The 27687-nt window shown below is 35.2% G+C and overlaps 1 protein-coding gene across 32 annotated transcripts in view; it reads right to left on the bottom strand.

Annotated features, from left to right (window-relative positions):
• The window catches only part of PCM1 (pericentriolar material 1), an 80890-nt gene that overhangs the window by 39639 nt on the left and 13564 nt on the right, over positions 1-27687 (bottom strand). For 15 of the 32 annotated variants that reach the window (XM_035004162.1, XM_035004164.1, XM_035004165.1 and 12 more), the window contains 21 exons: positions 27339-27584; positions 26040-26309; positions 25194-25364; positions 24891-25008; positions 23255-23445; positions 18216-18393; positions 17965-18054; positions 15295-15404; positions 13509-13725; positions 10768-10969; positions 9714-9887; positions 9054-9211; positions 8698-8936; positions 7263-7417; positions 6993-7122; positions 5889-6029; positions 5202-5392; positions 3543-3746; positions 1959-2178; positions 1710-1855; positions 1009-1196 (listed from right to left, as the gene is read on the bottom strand). In XM_035004162.1, coding sequence (XP_034860053.1) covers positions 1009-1196; positions 1710-1855; positions 1959-2178; positions 3543-3746; positions 5202-5392; positions 5889-6029; positions 6993-7122; positions 7263-7417; positions 8698-8936; positions 9054-9211; positions 9714-9887; positions 10768-10969; positions 13509-13725; positions 15295-15404; positions 17965-18054; positions 18216-18393; positions 23255-23445; positions 24891-25008; positions 25194-25364; positions 26040-26309; positions 27339-27584 — 3739 coding nt within the window. The remainder of the gene's footprint in view (positions 1-1008; positions 1197-1709; positions 1856-1958; positions 2179-3542; positions 3747-5201; positions 5393-5888; positions 6030-6992; positions 7123-7262; positions 7418-8697; positions 8937-9053; positions 9212-9713; positions 9888-10767; positions 10970-13508; positions 13726-15294; positions 15405-17964; positions 18055-18215; positions 18394-23254; positions 23446-24890; positions 25009-25193; positions 25365-26039; positions 26310-27338; positions 27585-27687) is intronic. The other 17 variants (XM_035004188.1, XM_035004189.1, XM_035004171.1 and 14 more) reach the window with 7 other exon arrangements.

Genomic DNA, 27687 nt, shown 5'->3' with positions numbered 1-27687 from the left:
ATTCTTTCTCTGCTATTACTACAACAGCCTTCGGCTTCCTATTCACCAGCGATACTCTTAGCTCCTCTCTCGAATCTCTGCAACACTATTAATAGTGCGATATTCCTAAAATAGAAATCTCATGCTATCCCCCTGCTCAAAATCCTTCAATGGCCCCTGTAGAAGGCAAAGAAAGTCTAAGCTTCTTTGCACTGCACAAAAGGTCTCTGCTGCTCTCCGGCCATATCAATTACTCTTCCCCTGCTAAGGCCCTGATCACTAGCCATACTTAATGACCTCTAAATTCCCTACGTGATAAACTGTTTCATTGCTTTGTAACTCTAAGTGGTCCCATTGATTGATTAGGAAGTCCTTTCTCCTCTAATATCCCTGGAAATAAATTCTGTTCATTATTTAAATAACATGCTTTCAGGGGGGGGGGGGGGGAGACTTGCTGACAATCTCTTGCCCTAAGGAAAGGCCACTCATCTCAGTTGTACCACTGCTACCGCCCCCATGGCACTGCACTGAGCACCTACTGACATGCTTAGCTTCCCCACTAGACTCCAAATGACTTTAAGCGTTCATTTGACTCATCTGAATCCCAGTCATTTATATGTCTCAGGACATAATGGGTGCAGGAAAAAAAGTCTGAATATAAGCCAAAGCTAAAGAAAATTAAATCTAAGCCTGAGCTAAGCTTTAGTCTAGTAACATCTCCCTACTGCACAGTGCCTGGTGTGCAGCAGCCATGGCAGAGGTTATGTCCCCTCTTCCTGAATAAACCGCTGCTGGATAATTCAGAGTTTGTAAGACTGAGCAATCTTTCATAAGTAGTTGACTTAATTTCATTAGCAACCATTTCAAGCTTAAGTTTTCACCATAAAGAATCAATGTAGAAGAGTTCGTAACTTTCTCTGCATACACCTCCTACCATTCCAGGAGAGACCCATTAAACTCCATGCAAGAGACAAACAATATTCTCAAGCATTTTGCACTTATTTATTTTCCTCTCAAGTTTTCACTTACCTGGTGCAAATGATGAAATATTAGTAAACCCGGGTAGGTTAAACAGATTTACAGGCTGTGATGGGAAGCTGAAAGGACAAAATAAACTGGGAGAAGAAGGGTGTGATGCACTGCTGCCTCTTTCCTTGCTTCCAGGTTTTTCTGGGTGATTTTGCTGGCGCATAAGTTCATTTAGCATTTGTTTCAACCTATAAATATTTAAGAAGTCAATAACTTACAAATCAGTTATATTACCTTCTGTTTGCAGTACTTTCAGAAAAAATGATTCAAGAGCATGCAAAAGAGATGAACTGTTTTGATATTTACTACAACAAACATCTGCTTGTCCTGCAGGCTTACTTCAATAACTTGGCCTTTGAAACACGAATTGCACTTACCACTTTGACCAGATAAAAAGCATAACTATAAGAAACTCATACATTTCTGTTATTAAGAACTTTCCCGAGATACAATTTACATACCATACCATACAGTTCACCTAATGTAAGTGTGAAGTTGAACACTGAAAATTTTTAAAAACTAAAGTCTACAGTATTAAAAGGGAACATCGGGCAAATCACTGTTTATAAAATTTTCGAGTATAGAGAGGGTTTGAATATTCAATTTCGCTCATGTCCTTTTCTCCCAGAAGGTAACTATAAAACACATGCTCAGTTTTAGCATTTACTATACAGTTCTACTGCTTCTAAGAAACAGATTACCTTTGCACATTATTCTGTTGCCAGGTTAGCTGAGTGTAGCACTGGTTCAACTGGTGCATTATCAAGTGTACTTGAGGCGATGCAACATTGCTCGGCATAACACTGTAAGGACCCGTAAGAAGAGTTTGCAGCAGACAAGAGAGCGTCTACGGAAAGACACATTGTCATAATAGCTACTGGTGACTTGAGAAAAACATGCACTGCTTCAAAAACAAGATATAAAAAATGTACTTTCTCAGTAAACTTTACCTGCTGGTCTTGCATCAAAGTCTGACAAATGTTGACACTGAAATCAAGTTGTTTCTTTAGCTGATTAATTTGTTCTTGCCATTGTTCTTTCTCCTCTACATAAGAGAGTTCTGACACCCAACGAAGGTTCTCCTGACGCTGCATGCTGATATTCTGCTGTCTTGTCTTGGCTAAAGGACGGTAATTTCCATCTGCTGAAAAAGGCCGATTGTTCTTCCACCTAACACGGATTTAAAGCATCAGGTCATCGTATGTAATTACTTGGTTTTTAAAATCTGGCAATAAATCCTGATACCATGGTTCATAGACCAGTATCTTCTTAACATCAAAGTTTAAGTTCAAAGGACTTCAAAAGTATGGAAATGAGGTGGAGATGGTGGGGGGAGGGAATTCCAGATTTCTAGCCTTGTGTAATTATCATTTTTAATTTTTCCCCCTCTTTTTTTTTTACTTATGTCTTACACAGAAGTATCCATGTAATTCTCTATTCTAGAAAATGAAAATATATTCTATCACAAGCATTTTTCCATTCTCCATGCTTTAAACTTAGCCACATGACATTCTATCATCAAGTGGAACTACTTAACCATCTTCTATTCATGAAACATTTTTCACTGTTAGAAATAACAATGTAATGAATATTCTGTTGCTACGTCTTTTTCAATACCTATGATTTTCAGTTTTGCTTAATTCCCTACAACAGAAGCCAAGATCAAAGCTTATGAATCCTGATTCAGTCTAGTTGGGATCTATCTTGACAAAACTCTTATGATACAATAAAAAATACATTTGGTCTTTGTCCCAAGTTCCCAGCACAGAGCTCGCAAAACTCTCGGCATCTCCTGAGACCTAGAAGTATCTTTTGTTATTCATAATGGACACCTTTCAACCATAGCTAAGTTTATGCTAATGACTCTTGGAAGCCCTAGACAGCTTCATGGAGGGGGACTGGTCACTAAAAAAAAAAATCAACCAGGTGTTTATAGGGCTGGAACTTTCAGCCCCACCTCCAACTTCAAGAGGGGGAGGGGCTAGAGTGAGTTTAATGTCAATGGCCAATGATTTAATCAGTTGTGCCTAGGGAATGAAACTTCCACAAAAACTCCTTACCAAGCTGCTTAGGAGAGCTTCTGGGTTGGTGAACACACTGAAGTGCTGGGAGGGTGGCACACCCAGAGAGAACATGGAAGCTCTGCACCGCTTCCCCAACCCATCCCTTGCCCTATCCATCTCTTCCATCTGGCCGTTGCTGAGGTGCATCCTTTATAACAGGTAGAGTTCATGAGTTGTTCCAACAAATTATGAAACCTGAGGAGGGCTTGTGGGAACCCCCAAATTTTTAGCAAAGTCAGACAGAAGTGTGAGCACATGGAGACTTGGGACTTGCAACTGGCATCTGAAGTGAGGGCAATCTTGTGGGACTGAGCCCTTTACTTGTGGCATCTGCCCTAATTCCAAGTAGTGAGTGTCAGAACTGAATTAAATGATGACACCCAGTTGGTTCGGAGAATCAGAGAAGTGCTTAGTGTCACAAAGACCTGAGACTTCAAGAATCAAACAAAAAGTTAACACAGTGAAACTAACCTATTCTTAGTTTCTTTTACGTTGTAAGAGTTATGATTCGCACTGTTAGGAGGATACATAGAAAAGTTATCATTAGAACTGGCATCTTGCTCTTCTTCCTCCTCCTCTTCATCCGTCCGAACAACTCCTTCAGAAAGGTAACCATCTTCATCTCCTTCTTCATCCAGTGCACACTGAGTAGAACCTCCCCAAGTTGCCATTGTTCTAGAGATTAAGAGACAAAAAATAAGAGATCATTTTGGAGATCAGCTAAATACTTTACCATCTACTATGTGCCAGACATTGTACCATGTACATATGTATGCATATGAAACATGTTTGCCTGCTTATAAAATTTCACTGAATTCCACTGCTGATATGTGGAATATGTTTATTCTGCCTTCCACAAAACAATTCTTCAAATAAATTAAAATAGTAATTGTATCTCCTAGAACTTTTTTCCTAAACTAAACTCCCTCAGTTTTTAACTTTACCTTGAGCAACAGTTTTCTAGATCAGAGCTGTCCAAAAGAACTTTCTGCAATAGTAGTAATGATCTATACATGTGTATCCAACACAGTAACCACTAGGTACACATGGCTAATGAGCACTTAAAATGTGGCTGGTGTGACTGAGAAAATGAGTTATTAATTTTATTTAATTTAAATAGGTACATATAGGTAATGTAACAGCTACCGCACTGGAAAGCCCAATTCTAGATCCATGGTTCCCAAACCTAGATGCTTACCATCAAAAATACCCAAAGAACTTTTCTAAAGTTCAGATGTGTGGTACTCAGAACAGAAAAAAATACTATAAATATAATTTGATAAATAAAGTGCATTTGGGACTTCAAAGCAGAACAAGTTCTTCTATGAGGAAGAGAAGTTTGGTGCAATGTTCCATAAATGCCATCTGAGGATATCAAAAAGTAAGGTCACAACAAATTTGAATTTCAAAATATTAGCTCTGAATACTCCCATACAGATAATTAACTGACATTACAGATGGCCAATTTTTTAGAAATATCCTAAATATGGAAATTTCAAATGTAAATCCTAAAAACTAAATTTTTTTAAAGCATTACTTTATTACTTTATTTTTATTTTTTGATTTTTGAGAGAAAGAGAGCAAGCATGCAAGGGGGGTGTGGGAGTTGGAAGGGCAGAGGCAGAGGGAGAGAGAATCTTAAGCAGGCTCCATGCTCAGCGTGGAGCCCGATGCGGGGCTCAATTTCACAACCCTGAGATCATTACCTGAACTGATATCAAGAGTCGGATGCTTAACTGACTGAGCCACCCAGGCACCCCAAAACTAAATTTCCTAATCCTTAGGAAATTTACAAATAGGGGATTCCTCATTTAAGTAAAAATGTGCTTCTTTCTGGCCTGGTATGTAAGTACTACAAAGTAACAAGCATTTTCACTTTTATAAGCTTAAAACTTAACTAAGGACATAAGGCTTATACACTCAAGAAAATCTGTATCACCATTTGATCAAGTGCCTTGAGAAGTTACAACAGAAAATAGCTGGATTTAGTTAAACTGAACCACGAAGGTGATGATTTAACAGCAGCCTCAGTGAAACAGCAGATTTGAGCTGAGAGGGGAAATGAAGCTGCCCACTCTACATGCCTTAGGTAGGTGACGTTAAAAAAAAAAATGTAAACACCTCTCTTACTTTTCTGTTCTACTCTGTTGAGGCGTACACAGGTTCTCAGATCCATCACTTCTCAATGACACGGCCACGGGCGATGTAGTTTCAGCTAGACCCTGCCTCCTCTGATGTTCCGCCATCAGCGCTTCAAGCTGCTTTCTCCTCTGTCGTAGCTCTTCCCTTAACATCTCATGTCTTCGCATTTCTGACCACAGCTATTATTTTAAAAGTCGGAGTCGAGTTAGTATAAATATCTGGATTTGTTTTAGCCTTAAAGACTAAAATACAAAGACTTCTATTCTCACTCTATCCATTTTACACCAAGATATCCCATGGTGAAAATAGCATTTTCGTGATAAATAAGAAAAAATTAGGCATTAATACTTAAATGAAAGCAGTGGCCAAATATTTAGAGAAAGGTATAATGTTTTCTACAAATCACATATAAATAAAAGGCCAAAGAACAGGTCTTTCTAACTGAAATGACTGCTGTTCACTGCAACTATTTCTTAAATACAATTCTGCCAAATATTTCCTAATAATTTTGAAATGATTTTGAAAAGATCCCAAATTAATTACTTTTTGAAAAAATTATTTCCTCCCAACTAAAAGACACAAAACAGACTGCATTCAAAAACATGTTTCACAGATATTCAGTTTTCCTTAAGATGTGACATAAGACTTGGGAACAACAGGTACAATATATAATACCTCGTTATCTACTACTGAAGAATCTTCAGGCTCAAAACCAGATTTGCTTGTACTGGTTTCATTTCCATTAACAGCTGGGGTTGAAGTAACAGCTGGGATATATTTTTTTGTGGGAAAATTACCCGCACTAGTGGCTGACAGCTAAAAAAGGATTAGTAAAAACCATATGAGGAATTAGAGAATTATGTTAATTTCATAAAAGCAGTTATTTTACCATTTCTCTGGGGGCTCTAGTACCATATTTAATTTGTTATTATCAGACCTCAATTGCCATTATGATCCAAAGAAAGCCTGACATAAGAAAACAAAGATGAAAACACAGAGTAAAGTGGATGAGGAGCAGCCAAGCCTCAAGAACAAAAGAGACAAGAGGGATAAAATGCTACTGTGGAAAATTTCATATCCTCAACCCAACTCTCGTATATATTCTTCCGGACATCAGACTAGGGAGAAGGGAAAAGGATTAGACAAAGTAGAAAAGGTTAAAAGTCTAGGGGGAAAAAAAAAAAAAACTGTTACGGAGAAACATCATTTGATGTGTTTCCCTTTCTTTGAAAACAAAACCCGAGGAATAAAATATTTTAAGAAAAATCTCAAAAAGAATTGGGTGTTTGCTCTCTGTGTTAACTTTACTCCTACTCCTGATTACCTGATATGGTCAAAGATTACTCATTCTCTGTTCAGTCCCAAAGGGTACTACTTAATAAGCAAACTACAAATATTTTACTTAATTTCTTTAGGTAATTCATGATGGTTTAAGGGCTTTATTATGTAATTTTAGGCCAATAAAAGATGGAAATGCTATTCCCTTAAAGGCAAAGCTGAAACCAGAATATTTTAATAGTTATGAACATTCATGTTCTGAATCTAAAGTAGCTAGCCCAACAGGTGAAAAAACAGAAGTAATCAGAGTCAATTCCTATGTGCTATCTTTCATAGTGTAAATGTACATCCCTAACCCGTTTCATTAGTTCATCCGTTTTATTAATCCTAATATTGATATGAATGTGTCACCTCAGTACTACAAAAGGTAAGAGTACTTTCCAATCACATTAGGTTTTAAACATCTTTTTTCATACAAACGGAAAGAAAGTTCCTAATTACCTGTAAGTCAGGACATGCCTTCTGCAATGCTTGAATTTTCTCTTGAATCTCAATCAGTTTCTTTCTTTCTTCCTGCAATTGTTTGAGTTCTCTCTGTTGCTGCTGTAGTTTAGCCTCATAAAATTTCTCTCTATAATTAAATTGACATTTGCAGACTCCAATAAATCTGATAGCATTAAGCATGACCTAATATAGAACCTAGTCAAGTAAGTACCTTCTCTAAAATAAGCACTAAATTTTTATTAAATGAAGCTCATGAGCTTAACATACCTTGCCTTCTCATTTATTCCAGCATCTTTCTGTGTTTTATTGGCATTTCCTCTAGTATTATTTGCATTTTGTTTGTTGTCTTCTTCTGCTGGGTAGAAATCATCCAAATTTGAAGTATTGGTAGAGATAACTCCATGATCTGCTGCGTCATCATCCTAAAAAGCATCATTAAAATAATCTTGAAATCTAAAGGCATTATCCAATTCAAAGCTTAAATACCACTATTCTGTAAAATTTACATGACATAAAAATTAGAGCAGTAGATTGAGTACATGATTTTTAGAGAACACTGAAGCTCGTCCTCTACCAATGACAGGAAACGAAGTACTAAAACAACAAAAAAGTACATTTATAATCTGAGCTGCCAATTACCCACTAATGACTCATGTTAAGTTGCCTTTTCTTATCTTGACCAGATACTGAGCTATTAAAGAACAGCTTTATACAGAATACGAAAAAGATCAAAAACACACCATCAGATATGGGAACTCTTGATACTAGATAATTTTTCATAGAATGTAACTTTTTTTAAAGATTTTATTTATTTGAGAGAGAGAGAGAAAACACGTTAAGTGAGGGGAGGAGTGGAGGAAGAGGGAGAGAATCTCAGGCAGACTCTGCACTGAGCAGAGCCTGACGCAGGGCTTGATCTCACAACCTGAGCCAAAACCAAGTCAGATGCTTAACCAACTGAGCCACACAGGCACCCCTTAAAATGTAACTTTTACATTAACGATTTCAAATAATCAATGTCCAGTCCACTGTCACTTGCTTACAATTTTCTATTCTCTCACTTTGGTCTTTAGTTTGCCAAACCAGTGCCAATGACTCACAATACAAAAATGAATGAGAATATCTCACATCTGTCATGACTAATGGAAAAACAACTAAAGTTCTCAGCTTCCTAAGGGTAGGTCCCCATCTACCCTTAAAGGTTAGGGGTAACCTTTAAGGTTGGGGTGAACTACTACATTTTTAAAAAAACATTTAACTCCATATAATTTTATATTTACTCATGCTTTCTCTGAAGACCTCAACTGAAACTTAAACCTTTGGAAATATCATTCTAATAAAACCTTAAAGAGTTAGAGCTGACTCAATTATAAAACTGGGTAGACAATTTTAAGTTTGTAGATGGTGTTATCTGGTATTCTTATTCATCTAAAAACTAGCCTAATTCATTCCTAATATGGGTAAGAAGATGGAAAAGAAACTGAGCTGGGATTCAGGAATAGAGAAGCTATAATTATGAGGCCTTTTCACATTATAAAAAGTGAAAAAATTAAAGTACAAGAAAAAAACACAAAACAAATCTGCCTGATGTTTCAGAAGGCAGTGAGAAGGTACCTGAACAACTGAGTTATCAACTCTGATGCCTAAAGTAAGTGACTCAAGAATTATTAACAGTCTTTTGAAAAAATCAAGCAGTATTTACCTGTACCATAGCAACAAGATCTTGCAACTGTCTTAGTTTCTGTTTTGCAGCCATAAGTCTATTGATCTTCTGTTCAAATTCAGCATCTTCAGGAGCCTCATCAACCAGACTGCTCCTATGACTAGTTAATGAAGCGCCACTGACTCCCTCATCTTCTGCTTCTTCCTCTTCTTCCTCATCATCTTCACCTTGTGCACCATGAATCCCCTGTTCTCCTTCTCTATTATAGTGACAATCTGCTAAAAGCAAGTATCAATGAAATCAATAATTTAATAAGTTTAAGAAGAGTACTAATTAAAGAAAATCCACTTCAAAAAAACAACATGGCAAAATTATCCATCAATAGTCAATCATACCTAAAGAAGGAGGCATGTTCAGAGCCCTTATGTTGGCAGCAGATCTGTTGTTAATTTCACAATTAGAATTAACTGATCTCCCCTCTCTATTATTAGAAACACACTGAGCATTAGAATTACTATTTACTTCATTCCAAGTGGCAGCTACTTGTGGATTTCTAAAAGAAAGAAAACAGCCTGAAGTTATTTAAAGTAAAAAATTAAAATTTAAAATTAAAGTTTTAGAACTGCTGATAAAATAATTCTGAACTATGAACATCGCTGGCTATTTCTCCATTTAAATTCATACTCTGAATAACTGGCTCTTGCTTTTCAAAAACTGCTCTTTGGAAATTTAAGAAGAAAAACATCCAAAAAATCAAAGTTACACCTAAAAATAAAGAGGCAGGAAAATGTTAAGTTAGATACTTCTTATGACTTACTTGCATGTGATCTTAACAAACAACAAATTTACCAAACTACTGTATTCAGTGCTTCTCTATTTGTTTTTCTTCACAGGGCCAGTAAGATTACACTGGCCAAAATAGTAGACTTACGCAGACTTACAGGAGAAAAGCTTAAATAAAAAGCAAGTAGCACTCTATTGAGGTTTTTCTGTTCCATATTAGAAGCATTTAGTTAGGAGGAACATGTTAGAAAAACAAACTTCCAAGTTCTTACCGAATGTTAGTAACAGGTTCAGAGTTTTCATGTTCAGACTCGTATTCTGACTCTTCAGTTTCTTCATCTTTTGTGTTTTCATTTACAGCATCTGTCATCATATCTGATGTTTGTTCATAATAATGAACCAATTCTCTTAGTTCATTCAATCTCTTTCGAACTTCATTTAACTTCCTGACAAACAACAAAAATGTATATATAATAACTATTTTAGCAAAATAAAGCATGCAGTATTTCCATATAAAAGCAGCCAGCATGGACAAAATTCAGACCTAGTGCAGTCTCAAGGGGTGTGACTATAAAGTTAGGAATTCAATTTCAAGGATAGCTTACTCAATATCTCATCACTCCATTTTCTTATAATCTATTAGAGACAAAGGCATTAAAAAAAGCAGACTTGGTTTCTTAATAAATAGTGAAGTACTAAATATTCAATTTAAATACTACCTCTCAGGCAAATCAGGGATGCAGACACTATTAGACATTTACAGAAGGTTCCTAATCTGTAACACACAAGAGATCTATAAGGTGTATAATATGTTTACCCCAAGTATTACATTTACTGAGTTTCTATTAAGTGTCAGGAACACTGCCAATGTTTTTTAATCTGCAAAATACCTTTATGAACAGGTATATTATCCCTATTTTGCAGATGAAGAAACAGAGGCTTAGTGAGGGTAAGTTATTTGTCCATGGTCACACAGCCTTGTAAGATAGAATATCAGGGCTTTCTGACTCTAGGGCCTGGGCTCGGAATTTAGAATCATTTGAATATAAAAATCTTTTAATGCAATCCCACCTATTTCTAATCCTTTAGCTAGAAAATGGGAATGCATCAGCTCACAAAAATTACCTGTATTACAATGTCACATTTCTCTTGGACAACTCAAAGGATGCAGATATAACACACACACACTTCTTCTACTACCTCTTAAGAATATTTATATTATGTAAATTCAGTTTTTCTAGAATTTTCAACAAAGAAAAAAAACCATAATTTATCCCCATTATTCAATTCTATTCTATGTAAACAATATTTGTAAAAATGTTTTACTGGAGTTTTTCAGTTGGATTTAGATGTCCTTCATTTTCACTCTCATTCTGAGAAACTAGAGAAGCAGCAGGATAAGGAACAGATGATGTGAAGCTATTGGATTCTCCATTGACAACTGGTGCTAAGCCTACAGGAGCAGAGGGAGCTGAAGTTGTACTTCTCTGATCCACACTTCTTTGTGGAGAGGCTGAAGAAGGCACAACTACCAAAAAAAAAAAACCAGTTACCATAAACAAACAGATATGGAATCAAACAACACTTACTCAGTTTGCTTACATATAAAAATAAAAAGTAAAAGTCATTAACATCTTACATTCTGCAGCTTTAAATTTCAGAAACGTAAGTGTATAATAGCCAGGCCACTTATTCAACCAAACAGACTTAGGGGAAAAAAAAAAAAGAAAAAGGAAAGACAAGGTGGAAATTGACAAAAACTATTATATTCTACCTTAAACAGTAACCAGTATATTCTTTGATAAACCTGATTCTAGGTTAAGTTAAACAGGGCAAATGTGGGGCGCCTGGGTGGCTCAGTTGGTTAAGCGGCTACCTTTGGCTCAGGTAATGATCCCAGGGTCCTGGGATCAAGCCCCACAATGGGCTCCCTGTTCAGCGGGGAGTCTGCTTCTCCCTCTCCCTCTGTCTGCTGCTCCCCCTGCCTGTGCTCTCTCTCTCTCTGTCAAATAAATCAATCTTTAAAAAACAAAAACAAAAAACAAAAGAAAAAAACTTAGGGCAAATGTATATGATGTACAGCATCTACAACTCTTTACAACCCTAGGGGTTTAGGCCCCAAAGAATGTGAGCTATCCATAGCTCAGAGTAATTTTATCTGGTCTCCAAGATGGAATTTTCCTTGTTCCAAAAGATAAAACAAACTTCAAGTAACTGTAGTACATTCATACCATGAAATACAACTCAACAATAGAATTTTCTAATTAGATGATGGCTTATCTTCTATAGTCTTTGAAATATATGTTAATTACTTTTCTGTCCACATGGATTGAAGATACCTTATGCCTTCAAGGAGAATGAATGAAGATTAAGAATCTTTGCACTTCTCAATCTCCATCACTTTAAAACTACTGTTATTTATCTCTTTCTCACAGGGACAACCATCATTTGTTGCTCACATTACAAATTGCTACAACTGGTTTCCAGCAGTCTCTTTGCTCTATTCCTTAATAAGTTCAACCTTTTGCTACAGCTTTCACACTGTTTCACAGTGTGAAAAAAAAAAATCATTTTTTAGAGTCATCAGTAGGCAAAGTGCTACTTTATCATGTATATAAAACTGACCACCGGGCCTTCAGTACAACTTTCGAATTTTAAGTTTTTCTTAGCTGTGTCCATCTGTATAACATAAGCATTGGGGGGGCATGTGGGTGGCTCAGTTGGTTAAGCGTTTGCCTTCAGCCCAGTCATGACACCAGGGTCCTGGGATTGAGCCCCATGTTGGGCTCCCTGCTCAGTGGGGAGCCAGCTTCTCTCTCTCCCTCTGCCGCTTCCCCCTGCTTGTGCTCTCGCTAATAAGTAAATAAAATCTTAAAAAAAAAAAATAAGCACTGGGATTAGGTTATACTCTAGAGGAGGAGAGACTAGCAGAGGTCTGGGAAAAGAAAGGAGGATGTTTCAGGAAGAAATACTAAGGTTTTTGGGGGGGGGGATAGCAGAGAAATAGGAGATGGGTAAAGAATAAGGAACAGGGACTCCAGAGATGTTTTTCCTATCCCTTGTCTTTTCTTTAATAAGACAGCACCTGGAATGTTGAAGAATTATGACCAGCTGGAGTTGACCCTACTGATCAGTTTCCCATGCTAGAGCTCCTACTACTAACTGTTTAGGTAAGAGGCAAGGACCAGGCTTGAGAAGGTGTGAAGACAGCAAATGAGGACTAGTAACTGGATCTCAATCAGACAGAAGCAAGTAAAACATCTTGCAGCAGAAAAGGTGGTTCCTAAAGTGCAACTAGTATGACTATGCTCTTCCTATTCCTCCTAAGTGACCATATATTTCCAAAAAGTTATAAACTTTTCAGTTTATATAGTCTACGTTATAAACTATATAAGTCATAAATTTTTTGCACTAAACCATACATATGTTTTTCATGTCTTTTTTTTATAAATACTTTCTAAATCTATTCAATAGTTTTTAAATCAAAGTACCAATTTGGATTAGTTTTCCTTTAAGGGAAAATGTGAATATGCTAAAAAAATCCAGGAACATATGTTCAAGTATCTAATAGTTTACCTTCTCTTTTTCTTTCCCCTGAATTAAAATCCTACCTATTTTTCAAGGCTTAAGTTTATTCTTTACCTTTACTGAATTATAGGAATAGATCTCCCATCTATTTGGTTATCATCGTATATTGACTTGTTACTTAAAAACTATCCCCATGCAGGGCGCCTGGGTGGCTCAGTGGGTTAAGTGACTGCCTTCGGCTCCCGGATCGAGTCCCGCATCAGGCTCCCTGCTTGGCGGGGAGTCTGCTTCTCCCTCTGACCCTCCCCCCTTCATGCTCGCTCTCTCTCTCATTTTCTCTCTTTCTCTCAAATAAATAAAATCTCCCAAAAAAAAAACTTTCCCCATGCAAGTCCTATCTCTCCTCAAATATTGTAATTTTCTTGAGGAAGTATGAGTTCATTCATTCATTCACCAGATATTTACTAAATTAAATATTGCATGCCAGCACATATACTCATGTGTCCTCTACCTAATACTGCTGAGCCGGCTTTACTTACATGATGAATTGTTCAGATGTTGATCTCGAAGTGTATGAAGTTCTCCAAGCAGTTTGTCCATTTTTTGTTTCTTTTCCTGTAATACTCTCATTTTGCTAAAAAGTTGTACTTTCTCATCAGGTAAGCGTTCTGAAACTGAAGGATTCCTGCTCTGGGAAACCTCCCTAGTTAATGAAAGGCTTTCCGCTTGTCTTCTATTGTCTGGAACAGTTGGAGGCTTATTTAAAATAAAAAAAAAAAAGACGATCAAGGCAATGAAAGGTTTGATTCTCATTTTAAAAACACATAAATACTCTTTATAAAAAGCAATAAATATTTGCCTAGATTGTGCTAGTGGGTAAGCATACGCCTTTCCAATTCCCAAATCACATACTATTTCCTGATGTGCCACTATAACATCTATATGGTTTTATGGACACATATTACTACGCAGTGGTCTTGAATTCACTGGACTGAATTACTATCTGGATCTAAATTAAGTGCTAGAAATGTCTTTATAAGCCTTATATAAACTTATATAAACTTTCAAAAATCTCATTCTCTCTCTTGCCAGCTTTTTACAATCATCATAAACTTTTTCTTAATCTATGTTTTTCCTAGCACTTCTTTCCTATGATCCTCTACTAAAATTTTCAAAAATCCACTACGGCTTAGGAAATCATAAAATGAACACCACTGAGCTTATATTTTAACATTTTGCCACATTTGCATCAAATTTTTTTTTTTAAGAGAAATATAACATTACAGATATAACTAAAGCTCTATACATACCAACCCCCAATCTCATTACTCTCTCCAGAAATAAACACAATTACCATCATCACATGTTTATATATTATTATACCTACATAAGATATACATCCTTCATGCATTTTTAAATATTAATCAAGCAAGTATCCTTCCTAAACTCGTGTTTTTCATTTATTAACTGGCTCATTTACTGAACTGGCTGTAAGATTTCACTCTATGCATATATCATAGTTTATTAATCCATTTTCCTGTTTATGGACATTTAGATTGTTTCTAGATATTTGCTATTGACAAAACCTGCCATGAACGTTCTTATATATATAAGAACGTGTGAAGAATTTCTCTAAGATGGGGCATTTGCAGGGTCACCAAAAAAATGTGCTAGATATTGCTAAATAATTCTACAAAGTGGTAGACCATATTCATTTATTTTTACCTGGTCAACAGACAGGAGACATTGAATCTTCATACTCATTACAGTGAAGAGGTAATAATTCACCCTTTCTTATTCAAGGCCCATAGATTGAAATTTTGCATTTAAATCATTACTTACAAAGGTCACCAAATTGTAACACTTATTAATTCTGAAATTAAACTTAAGAACTTTCTCCAAAATCGTCAGTAAAATATTTAAGGACACAGATTCAAATATAACTTAAGCTTTAGAGGTTATGACCATAAAGAATCTTTGAGAGGAAAAAAGAACATATTATCTAGTAGCATTCAAGGAGAAAGTTTCACTTATCACTGCATTCAACGTAGATTTTCCTCTAATTAAGTGTTTCTCCAAGTATACTCCCCAGACTACCAGCAGTGGAATCACACAGTGGGGAAGCCCACCTCAAATGTATGAATCATACATACTTTGGGAGTGAGGGAATCCCAATGATCAGAACACTACATTTTTATTTTTTTTTAATTTTTTTTTTTTTTTAAAACAAAACGCCAGGTGATATTTATGCTACAGTGAAGTTCGGGAACCACTGGCTTAATTAATATGATTTTAAACTCAACTATACTAAAAAAATTAAATTACCTGAGAATCACGAAGCTGATTATGAAATCGCTGAATTAAATCATTCAGTTCTTCATTTAGTTCAGAGGTGATACTAACTCCAGATAGGCTACCTGTAGTTTCTGTTACAACTGGAAAGAAAATTAACAACTATTCATTAAAGCAAACAAATTAATACACTTTTCAATTTCTGAGAAGCTAAAAATAAATTCGGGGGGGGGGAAGGAATTTTAAAAAATCTTACCTAATTTAAAACTAGTTAACCCTCAGATTTACCTCCCAAACAATCATTTTAATAGAAATTTCCATCTAGGGGCACCTGGGTGGCTCAGTCATTAAGTGTCTGCCATCGGCTCAGGTCATGATCCCAGAGTCCTGGGATCGAAACCCTCATCAGGCTCCCTGCTCCGCGGGAAGCCTGCTTCTCCCTCTCCCACTCCCCCTGCTTGTGTTCCCTCTCTCGCTGTCTCTCTCTGTCAAATAAATAAGTAAAATCTTTAAAAAAAAAAAAAAAAGAAAGAAATTTCCATCTAACCTGAAGACAAAGGGACACAGAAAATTCTAATATAGTGATTCATCTTTTTCTGTCCCATCACTCGAGGAGGGATACTGCTACATTCCAATTAAGAATAATGACTCAATGGAGTAGGGAGAGGACAGGCCTATCAGGTTGGGTTGGGGGAGTGGCAAGGGAAAGTGGTTCATCTGAAAAAGTACAGCTGATACTGACAGGTCTCAATCCCCACCTCCCCCAAACAGAATCAATGCTCTAATACAGGGGCTGGCAAATTTTTTATAAAGATTCAGACAGTACACATGTTAGGCTTTGTGGAAATGGTTTTTGTCTCAACTACCCAACTCTGCCATTGCAGGGGAAAAGCAACCACAAATGATACATAAACAAACAGGCATGGATATGTTCCATAAAACTTTAAACAGTGGGCCAAAGCCAGCTGGCCATAGCTTGCTGACCCTTGCAGTAGAACAGATTATTTACTGAAGTAATTGCTTGTGATACAATGCGGACTACAAGACCATAGTTTTTATCTTCCTACAGCAGTATTCCTGAGGCGGTATTCTGAGGACAATTTTGATAACGGGTTACTGCTCTACTACCCAACCACCCTGTGCTTATCCTTTCCAGCTCTAAAAGAGACACGGGCTATAAACTGTTTCTGTTTTAAAAGAAAATACTAGCTTTTTCAAAGAGAAATTAGAATTTCAGGGCTAAATAGAATCCCTTCAGCCCTGAGTTAAGTGCAAACTCTATTTTGAAAAGAAAGAAATTACAGTGTAGATTACTAACACACACTGCTAGTTGAGTAAAGAACAACTCTTTCCCATGACTATTACTTAGCCTCACTTACATACCAGAATATTAAAGACTATCATTCTGGTTTTTCATCAGAAATCTCATAAATACAAGAGAAAATGTTTTAAAATTACTACCCTGAAATTCTTTTTGAGATAATATAAAAAATAAATTTAATCTTAAACCTTTGTTCATTCTACTCCTGGTGTCTGCCTCATTATACTTTAAAGAAACAAGTTCATATATTCAGAAAAAGAAGACCTCTGACCTAGAATTCAAGAAATCTGATTTTACTAATATGTCATAGAAGTATAGGCAAGTCAAAAACTCTGTTAGAGCTCCTTCTCTCCCAAATGAGACTAAGAAAAAGCTCTGGAGACTAACCTACAATTTTGTGATAATCAAATGAGATGATATAAACGTTAAGTATCTGAAATAACATCACCACCACAGGCATATCTCTGAAATCTAGAACTTGAAAAATATTTAAAATACTTTAAAGTCATTAGCCATTAACTAGTATGTCATTGTTTAAACATTTTGTTTTATTCTAAATTACCTATTTCCTAAATATAAATGTAAAAGCTAATGAATTCTGGACTTTACAAGGGAAAAATGTGTTGAAAATGTATAAAATTATTACTGTACATATTATATATAATATACAATTATGTAATTATTACAAAAGAATAAGTTACTTGCAAGTCATACAGTTCCATATGAAAATGCAAAATTAAATTATGTATAACAGTGATCAGAGGGCTAAGCCACTGGGCTAGGTGTGGATAGCAGCATAAATTGAAGAATAACAAGGTAATCTCAGTGAGGACCTAAAATAGAGAGCCCACAGGAAATAAATTATTATTAGACTAGGATGATAGACTAGAAAATAGACCTTAGTTTTACTGAGTTTTAATAGGTAACAAGCTGTTTTCAACTTACTGAGAAATTAAACAGGTTTGAAGTGATAAAACAAACTATAAAATTAGACTCAGTACTAAAGAATTCAATACAATTTCCACCTAAATGATACATGGCTATGAAGGAAGAAAGAAAAGTGAAAAAAACGTTTCTGAGTCTCAGGAAGACTATATATAGAATATAAATACCGTTCAAAGGAACTGGTGTATACAACTGGGCACCTAATTGAAATAACAGAGCTACTACCAACATTAGAAGCTAAAGAAGCTCTACAAATTTATGCATTGTCTCCCTTAATGTTTTGACCTTTCCTTGGTAGGCAAGACAAGTATAGCAATCCCAGATGAATAAAGTACAAAAAGTGGGGGGAAAAAAAAAGAAAGGGAAAAAAAAAAACAAACATTAAGAGTCCTATCAGTGTGAGGTACAAAAACAGAACTACAGCCTGTCCCTTTTACCTCTTAAAGGTACTCTCTGATGAAAAGGAGAGCGAGCTGGCTGTCTGCCCGGTACAGTATGATGGCCAGGAGTTGTCCCTGCAACCTCTTCTGCATAACCAGAGAAAAGCACAGGACAGGGTAAGCCTCATATGTAGGTTTCTAAACTAGTCAATATAATCAAGACCTGATCATATAATAACCAGCATCCACCTTGCAATACCATTATTAATTGAGCCTTACTTATAACAACAAGCTACACTGTGGCATACCAGAATCATCCATCACAGCAATAGCTTGCTCTGCTTTGTGCTGCAGAGCAAGAAGAGCAGCCTGTCTTCCCTGCAGAGCTCTCAGCTGCTCCTGCTGTTGTAACATCCTTTTTAATAAGTCATGTTGTTTCTTCAAATTTTCTATCTCTTCCATAGGCTCCTGCTGAGGATCTCTGGCCTGGAAAATAAGACCAACAATACTTATATCTGATTATTAAAATTCATGTTCCTGTTTCAACTACCAATGGCACAGTACAGACACAGATGATAAATTAGTATTAAATACACAACGGTAAATACAGTTTCAGTAGACTTGAAGAAAAAAAGAGTAAGAATAAAACGGTAACACAGAGATATCCTGCCATGTTGAGTTAGGTAGTTAGGTAATTTCACAGTAAAAGATCATAAGCAATAGCTTAGCATGAAGAGGAATTAACAAAGAAAAAAAAAAAGGCATACAAAAAAGGAGGTCAAAAGGCCAAAAAGAGCTACACACACACACACACACACACGATCCACACACACACACACACACACGAGCCAGACCTTATAGAAAAGGAAGAACAGATCATAGCAGGTTAATGTCCTAAAAATATCCTTGAAGAAGATCATTCTAAAAAACATTCTGCCCCACTTCTAGAAGTGATGTTAAAAAATACTAATAAAACAAAAACGAACCCACTATTTTCTAACCAAGGACAAAAATTACAGAAACACTTTTATTTGATAATTTGATGTAAGTGGCTTTCATTTACTTACATCTCATTTCATAAGCATAAAATAAAGCAGAAAACTTTGTTTTGTATCAAAGATATCATTATGTTTTCTTTTAAATTATGCTTATTTAGCTGAGTCTGAGAAATTAAATAGAATACTTTGAAATTCCCTCCAAAAGGTACCATTTTGCCTAGACAAACAAGATTAGATAGATGCCACTTTTAAAAAATTATAAAATGTTAAGGATTAATCTTAAAACCAGTGAAATTTAACCCAACAAGAAAAAATAAAAGTCAATCAAGCAAAGAAACCAATTTAAATACAACTTGGGAAAAATAAAGTATAAGCCAAATTACATATGAAATGTATATATATATATCATATTAGAATTTTTCATCATTGATCTGCCTTTTTTAAAAATCTTGTATTTTAAAAGTTTAAAGATTTTACCTAATATTTACACAGAATATTTCTATTAACTTAGAAACATTTAGTCAATTTTAAACTTGCACTGCTAACAAATTTTGGTTGGGGTTATATAGATTTTAAGTGACTAATCCCAACTACCAAAGTTATTAAGAAGAATAAAGAAGTTCAATAATTTCATTTCAAAGTAAAATGCACTGATCTACTTTCTCCATGTACATGTGATTCCTGGAAAAATTATGGAAACACAGATGGCTCCACAGAGATTCCTTCCTGGGTGACATCCTTTATCGATACTCTGCAAAAATCCCTTCTCTTTACCAACCCAAGTGAGTAAGTATATGGCTCTAAATTAAACACTGGAAGAAAGTAAGATCAAATAAGGAAGTAGAAAGACTGTGGTTGGAATATCTGATGCACAAATCAGAGAATTCAGTCAGTGCTGCCTCTATCCTATACTGACTGACTAGACTTCATAAACAGGGAAAAGAAGCAACTATCTTGGTCAAAGCAGTACTTATTAAAGATTTTCTGTTGTCTTGAATTTCCAAAAAACTAAAGCCCTTTTCAAATTAACTACTGTGTACTCAGTTCTCTCCCCACCTATACAAGTGGAGTTAAGTTGCTAACACTGACATTCATTCCTGTTAAAATTCATCTTCTTAGTTCTGGCTTATTTCAATTTATAATCCTCCCATCTCTCAAAAATATGTAGTTCACACTTCAAGGTAACCTTAAAGCTCTCTAATTTTAAAGAATTTACTAAATAACATTCTGGTTTTTTACCCTTTAAGCAGCAAACTTTTAAAAAGAACTTTAATCCTTGTTAGTCATATTTTCTTTTAGACTGTATTTACTTATTTTACTTATTTGAGAGAGGGGAGAGAGAGCATTAGAGAGCATGGGGGGGCGGGGAGAGGGAGAAGCAGGCTCCCGGCTGAGCAGGGAGGCTGAAGGGGGGGAGGGGGGAGGCTGGATCCCAGGACCCCAAGATCATGACCTGAGCAGAAGGCAGAGGCTTAACCGAATGAGCCACCCAGGCGCCCCTTGTTAGTCACATTTATTTGCAAAACTCTGACACTCAAATTATAAAGAATTCTGAACTATTTATTAAAGGAAACACAATTACCTCCAGATTTTTCACTAATCTAAAAATGAATTCCCAACAATTTTGAAATTAGTAGAGTTTATTACTGCTTAATAACTTTTGCATCCATTTAAATAACACTTCAGGGGTGCCTGGGTGGCTCAGTTGGTTAAGCGTCTACCTTCGGCTCAGGTCATGATCTTGGAGTCCTGGGATAGAGCCCCGCATCGGGCTCCCTGCTCAGCAGAGGAGTCTGCTTCTCCCTCTGACTCTCCCTCCTCTCATGCTCTCTCTCTCTCAAATAAATAAAATCTTTAAAAATAATAATAATAATAATAATTAACACTCAAACTAATATTCAGAAAACCTGAGCTGAGGGAGGCAGGAAGGGACTACAGTCAAATGTAAAAAAAGGGAAAATGAGAAAATGGAAATAAAAATACCTAGGGATTAGAACATGCCAAGCAAATGGTGCATGGAATAGGAATCCAAAAGGGAAGCAAAGAATATATTAACCCTTCAAACACATAATTTCACTTAAACTTTGTGAGTCACCTCCAACAAGTACATTTTTAGTTTATGGATAAAAAAATTAACTTAGACATGAAATCCAAAGCTGCATACAGGTAACAGTTCAATTTCAGAAAACTCTGTCTTCCTTTCCTTTAGAAAAATGAGGTTCCTCCAATAATTTTTCATGGATCCAAATTTATTTTTGTAGCTGAAAAGTACTTCAGATAATATGTACTCCATTTTTTCATGTGAAAGGTGAGGAACTATAAGCCCAGAGAAGATAACTGTGATTTAGCCCATATCACAGGGCAAGTTAGGTTCCTAAGTTCTAGGTTGGTGTTTTCCACACCACACTGCCTGCTCTAAAATTATATGCTCAGTAGTTTTAAATACAAAAGTCTAAGACACCATGTCTGAGGAAACATAGTCTGGTTTGGGAGACAAAGTTAGCCCCCATGAAATAACTAGAAATGATGAAAATAATAGCAAAAAAAGAGTAGATAATATTTTAAAAAGCTTAATAAAGTCTCTAAAAGCCACAAGTGAATGTGTGGGAAAGAGGAGTATGGGAAAATAATGAGGGCATAGGTACTTGTGGAAGGCTTCTTTTTTAAAAACTATGCAAAGTGTCATCATGTCTATAAAATATTCCATAAAATGGATTCTGTCCTTGTAAGCAGCTGGAAAATACCAACCATTTCCTATCAAGCTACCACTCACAAGGCTGCTTTAAGCTCTGAATCTCAACTTTTTTCCTACTCTCCTAACAGAACATGACATCTTGAAAAGATGTTAAGTAGGGAATGAAGGTGAGGTAGGGAGAACACAATTCTGCATAGCAGAGGAAAAATAGTCAGTTGGTGAGAATGAGGAGTTTTTTCTAATAAAATATTATGAATAGAGCACTGATAGAACTACCCTAGGATGGCCCTAAAAATCAAAAGATTAAAGAGAATCAATTGGAATAAACTCCAAGAAGAAAGTTCAATAGAGAGTAATATTCACTTATAAGGCTATTATTCAAGGAAAATGAAAAACAGAAAAATGTTTTTTAAAAGTAAATGTATCATCTTAGGAAAAAAAGAAAAGCTGGCAGATTTTACTGTTTGTCAATGTTCAGAAAACTTAAAGGGAATAGTAAGTTCCAAAGGATATTTACTGTGTCTCACACTTTTTCTCCAATGCTACTCATTTTAAAAATAATCAGCTATTTAATTTACTATTCTGTTGTGTTGGGCACCTTTTGCTTAATACTTCATAGTGAGATCATCTTAGATGATTTCAAACTGTATCCTCAAATTCTTATGGGAGCCAGAAAAAAAAAAAAAAAAAAAAAAAAAACCAAACAAAATAAAATGCTAGTTTTTTTTTTTAAACAAAAAAAAAAAAAAAAAAAAAAAAAAAAACCTGCCAAATTACTTAGAGGTTTTGTCATTTTTAAGCAGCAAAAAGAAAAAAAAAAGTACATAACCAAATAAAGACCCTAGTATATTAATATAAGCTAATAAAACATAAGAAATTAGTCTAATCGATACTTATTAAAATAGTATTTTACTCTTGCAAATGGGTATGAGCACTTTCTTATAAATGCTTTTATTGAAACTTCTTTTAAGTGTAACTACACAAAGAGCTGTCTCTAAACCTTTCCTGAGTGCCTTTATGCAAATCATGGAAAATTCAGAGCAAACACTGGAGAAAAAAACCAGCAGAAACATTACCAAACAAGTTAACTTTTTTGCTTAAGTATTTTTCTAAAAAAAAAAAAAAAAGAATGGAAGGGGTTTCCAACAAGAATCAAAATAAAAACCACAAAAGAAAAAAAAAGGAAAAAAGGCACTAAAAATACTTCATTCTTAGAAAGACAGGAAAGCTAATAGCTTACTCCATTTTCTTTTTCTTTAATGAATGACTGCAAGAATTAAGACAAAACTTAAAAGTACCACGTTCATACACGAATACAAGTATCAAGAAACAAAAGGCAACTAATGGTTAAGGTTTAAGAATTCCTATTTTGAGTTCTCAATGGCAAAAAAAGAAAATGGATTAAGTCCTTTGTTAATGCAAATTAACTACAGCTGCCACATATAATCCACCGGGAGGAGTATAAGGAAGCAGAGAAAAATAAAAACACTAAGGGATAGCATTTTACTAAGGCAAATTACAGTATAATTAGCCGTGTTAATAGCTTATATATTTAAGAGTAATAGCAACAACAGAAAGGCAAATAAGGAAGAGGAAATGTGAACAAAAGAGGTGCTCATTTAGAGACTTCCCAAATTAATATTGTGAAATATACCTTTGAGGGAAATCCACGTTTTCGGCTACATTTCCTATTAGGCCTCAGTTCCCTGTCATTCTGAGGAGGTCTGTCACCTTTCCCTTTTGGACTTGTGGTAACGTCAATGTCTGAAACCTGTTCTTGTGAAGCTGAATTCCCTAGTTTGTCCTCAATGCACGGCCGAATTCTCAGACTAAAAGATGCCTCCTTTATTAAATAGTGTAGCATATTAATTTCTTAATACAAACTCCTGTTTAACATACAAGCCAGCCTTGTGAATAAATACAAAAAATTTACCAGTTCATCTCTTTAAAAATCAATCCACCCTCCCCCAAGTGGCAATAAACTTAAGACTTTTAGATTTCTGTAAGACTAGACTAATGCTTACTATAATCAAGTACCATATCATATCCTAGGCAATTTCCAAACTATACAAGTGGAGCACATTTTAACATTTATTCTGCTGTTATTAATATCAATTTTCATTATGTCATTTTATGTTATGAAAAAAATTCTCATCACAGTGAACACTACATATGCTAATATATAAATCAAAATAACCAACTATACCATTTCCCACCCCTCCCCAACAGAATTCCTTTACCCACATTCCCCAATTCCTCCATTTCTGCTGGAATGAAATGTGAGGGAAAAAATTATTCCCAGCACCACTGTAAACAGAAAAACAATTTCTCCACAAAAGAATCTATTTTCAACAGTTGTTTGGATCAGGCCCTCTGAATATCTATCTCCTGGTGAAAATAATGTAGGACAAAAATTCAAATTTCCTCTTCAAATTAGGAAGGGCAGGGAAGAGAAAGGAGGCAGGTAAGAAACTACACAGGTCAACACTAAACGGAAACAAACCCTCAAATTTCTCATGCTGAATGGTATTTTGGAACGTATCTCAGAAACAAAAGATGGACATACATGGTTATCATTTCATAAGAAAAGCTTCACTGGTAACAGGTTTTCAAGTTTACTAATGCACGGTTATAGGCACACTACCTTCTGTGAATTAAGTTTATTTTACAAAGCTTTCCTCAAAGTTCTGTAAATTCCTGATTATTTTTCCAAAAGACAGTATTTTAATAAATTTCATTTTGCAGAGTAAGAAATTTTATTTTTCTCACCACAAATAAATCATAATGTAAATAATACCCTGTCCCAATTTCATCTCGATGTTTCAGGCATCTGGTTTTGCTACAGTTCAAAGCTAGCCCGAAGTATAAAAAATCCTAGTAGCCTTCAAATGAATCCTCAACAGCAAAAGAACTGGGAGATTTTTCCAAGAGACAATATACTTGTAGTAATGATATTTTTGTACTCCTAGCTCTTATACTCATGATGAATTTTAACTTTCCTAATGCTTCTTAAAATAAGTAAAGCTGTGCTTAATGAAACCAACAGAAAAACTGTTTCTGCAAGCACATCACAAATTAGATTTTTAAATCAACCATGAAAGTGTTCAATGTAAGTAAAACTTCCATACTTCCATGTTTTAAAACAATATATACAGCATTAACAATTTGAGGGTTTCTTCCCTGAAATGTACTTTTCATTAAGGAATGCCTATAAAAAATATCATCTTGAAAAACGGCGGAAAAGTTTAAATCTTCATTTCCAGCACTTTTAATTACCAAAAAGCCGCTTACCGTGGTATCTGAAGCCTCAGACTGCACATCTATGTTTAGCGATGTGCTCTCAGCTACAGAACCAGATCCCACAGCTGAATCTATAGTCCGAACATCCTCCTCCTCATTTTCTCTAGCCTGAAATATTTTAGTGGTATAAATCATACAACTATTAAAAAGGGCAATAAAATGTTATAATGGATGGCACGATTTTTTGAAAATATATTAACTCCTCTGGGGTGGAATCAGAATGTCATCAGTATATGTACACTAATATACCATAAAAATAACTCAACACATTATTGAAAAGGTCCAAAACTTACAAGGATTTTTTGGAGAAATTTCATATATGACTTTTCTTGTTCTTTAAGGTGATCTATTAGATGAGTAAGGCGCTCAACATTAGCAGATCTTTCATTTTTCTCTACAAGATCTTCCCGCATGGAACTAGCTTTAGTAATATAATCACGAATCTGAACTAGCCTGCTTACAATCTGCATGAAAAACATTTGAGGGGAAAAAAAAAAAAAACATGAAAATAAACGGTACGTAAAACTAAGCATAATGCATTCCACAGCAACACTTCTACATATTTTTTATTTCACGTATAGTCTAGGTTTATCGTTTTACGTGCAAAAGATCTGAATCAAATTTAGAATTTAACCAAAACTTAACTGACAATACTAACAACTCCAATTACTATGAATTTAAAAATTTCAAAATTAGTTTTAATTTACATTACCCAAAAAATTTCACTTACAGAACTGTATGCCTTTAAACTACAATTTATGTAAATTTTTTCTAATGCTTACATACTATTTCCTTCTAAGTGAAAGTACTTTTGAAGGTACTTTTCAAGAGAATTATATAACCATTTAAAAAAATTCTTACAATCTACTAATCACATTGTTTCAAACTCCTCTTTACTAAAAAATTGGTACACAGCCTTTGGCAGGTAAAGAAAAGCCTTAATTTGTAATACGCCATTTCTACAATCATTTTGGGTAAAGAGAAATTTACACGATACTGAATAAATCTGAGAGAATGAGGAGGCATGTCCAGAAGTACTTAGCTAAAATTCCTATGTGCATAACCCAATAAAACTTTCTTAATCTTAATATTCTACTTTGAAGCTCATGAAAGCAAAGAGGAAAACAAACATTTTTCACCTGGCTGCTCTCCATTGCAGGCTCTCCTCTTCCATCTTCTTCAGAGACTTGACAGTTTTGCAAAAGGTCATTACTTAAAGCAGAGGCAAACAACTCTTTACATTGTGCTGATCCAGTCATTTCTCTCTTTGGAGGACTTAGAGCAGCATCTTTGCTCTTGTTCGTATTAATCTGCATAGGCAAAAAGTTGAAGGGCTTTCGGTTTTCACTAAGCTGACGTTTGTTGTTAGCAGCTGTTGCTCTACCTTGAGAATCACTTCCAATGCTTCTCTACATATGGAAAAGAAACCAAATCCCACAAACATTAATTTTTCAATAATTAAAAAAAAAATTCCAATGTTCTTAATCAGTTTTACCATCAGATATTGATTCAGGAAGTATACATAAACAGCTCTGTCCATAAGATTCAAAAGATTCAAATCTATAAAAAGTCTTTTACTAAAATATCAAAATGTGATCCACTCGTCCTATTCCTCATTTTGTCAGACATAATTCAACTGATGAATATGAGCAAGATCAGTCTAAATGAAGTACTAGGACTACAATCCTATTTATAACTCACATTGCTAATCATACTTGTTCACCGATTTTGTATGGGCTTTGGACCCAATGAGTAGATCTTAATTAATATAAACATCAGCATTAGGATGTGTCTAGATGAAACACTGCCTGAAAAACTGCTCAGCTCAGTGCCTGGTATATAGTAAATGTTCAGTAATTATAAACAGATGACTAAATGATGTGATCACCAGCACCATCGTATCAAGACTTGAACATACCTTTATGCATATTTGGTAAACTGTTTATCTCTCTAAAGCACAGATGTGACAATAAAACATTTGTTAAGAGCTCATTATCATTTACCTTTACTTTTAGTTCCAAATTTTATTTCAGTGATTATAATACCAACCACAGTTTTATTTTAAACTTGAGTAATCCAGAACATCCCACACTTAGCCAATGATAAATATTCTACACTGGATCTGCCCTTTTGCTTAACAGCAATCTTATTCAGTTACTAACATGTAAAATTTAGTTCCAGGATGAAATGATTTACATTAGTCATAGAGTATTAGTAATAAAGTTACAGAAGACTTGACCTTAGCATGTCTAGAAACAGTTTTTTTTGCCCTCCACAGAACGTAATACCACTGCCACTAATTAAAATTCTTTCCATATACGCAGAAACTTAAGAAAAAGGAAATAAAGAGCTCACTTTTTATTCTTAAGACAAATTATTTAATCCATTCCAAATATTTCCCATAGTTCTAACTTGATTTTTGAAAGTAATTCACAAACCTGATCTAAATCACTGAAGTTTATGCGCTGTTTAAGTTTCTCTAATTCGGCCTGCTCTGGAACAGACATCTGAGTCACATATCTACTATGTGGAAACGAATGTGGAGTCTTTGTTCTTCGCCTTCCAACTCCTGGTGAGGACTCCGGAGAAATATCATTAGTTACCCTTTTATCACTTTCTACACCAAACTTTTTCTTATTCTTTTCTGATGATTTATTTGCTTTCTTCTGTTGGCCACCCCAATCCTTTAAAAAAGTAAAGGCAAAAATTAATCTGGCCTCTATCAAACCAGGAAAGTAATTTGATATGCTTAAAAATTTTCAGTCTTAAAGATAAAAATGACAAAAC

Source organism: Mirounga leonina, unplaced genomic scaffold (genome assembly GCF_011800145.1).
Source record: "Mirounga leonina isolate KUSES-001 unplaced genomic scaffold, KU_Mleo_1.0 Mir_128, whole genome shotgun sequence".
Classification (NCBI taxonomy): domain Eukaryota; kingdom Metazoa; phylum Chordata; class Mammalia; order Carnivora; family Phocidae; genus Mirounga; species Mirounga leonina.
The sequence above is the reverse complement of the archived record's forward strand: the minus strand, read 5'-3'. Positions and strand labels throughout refer to the sequence as shown.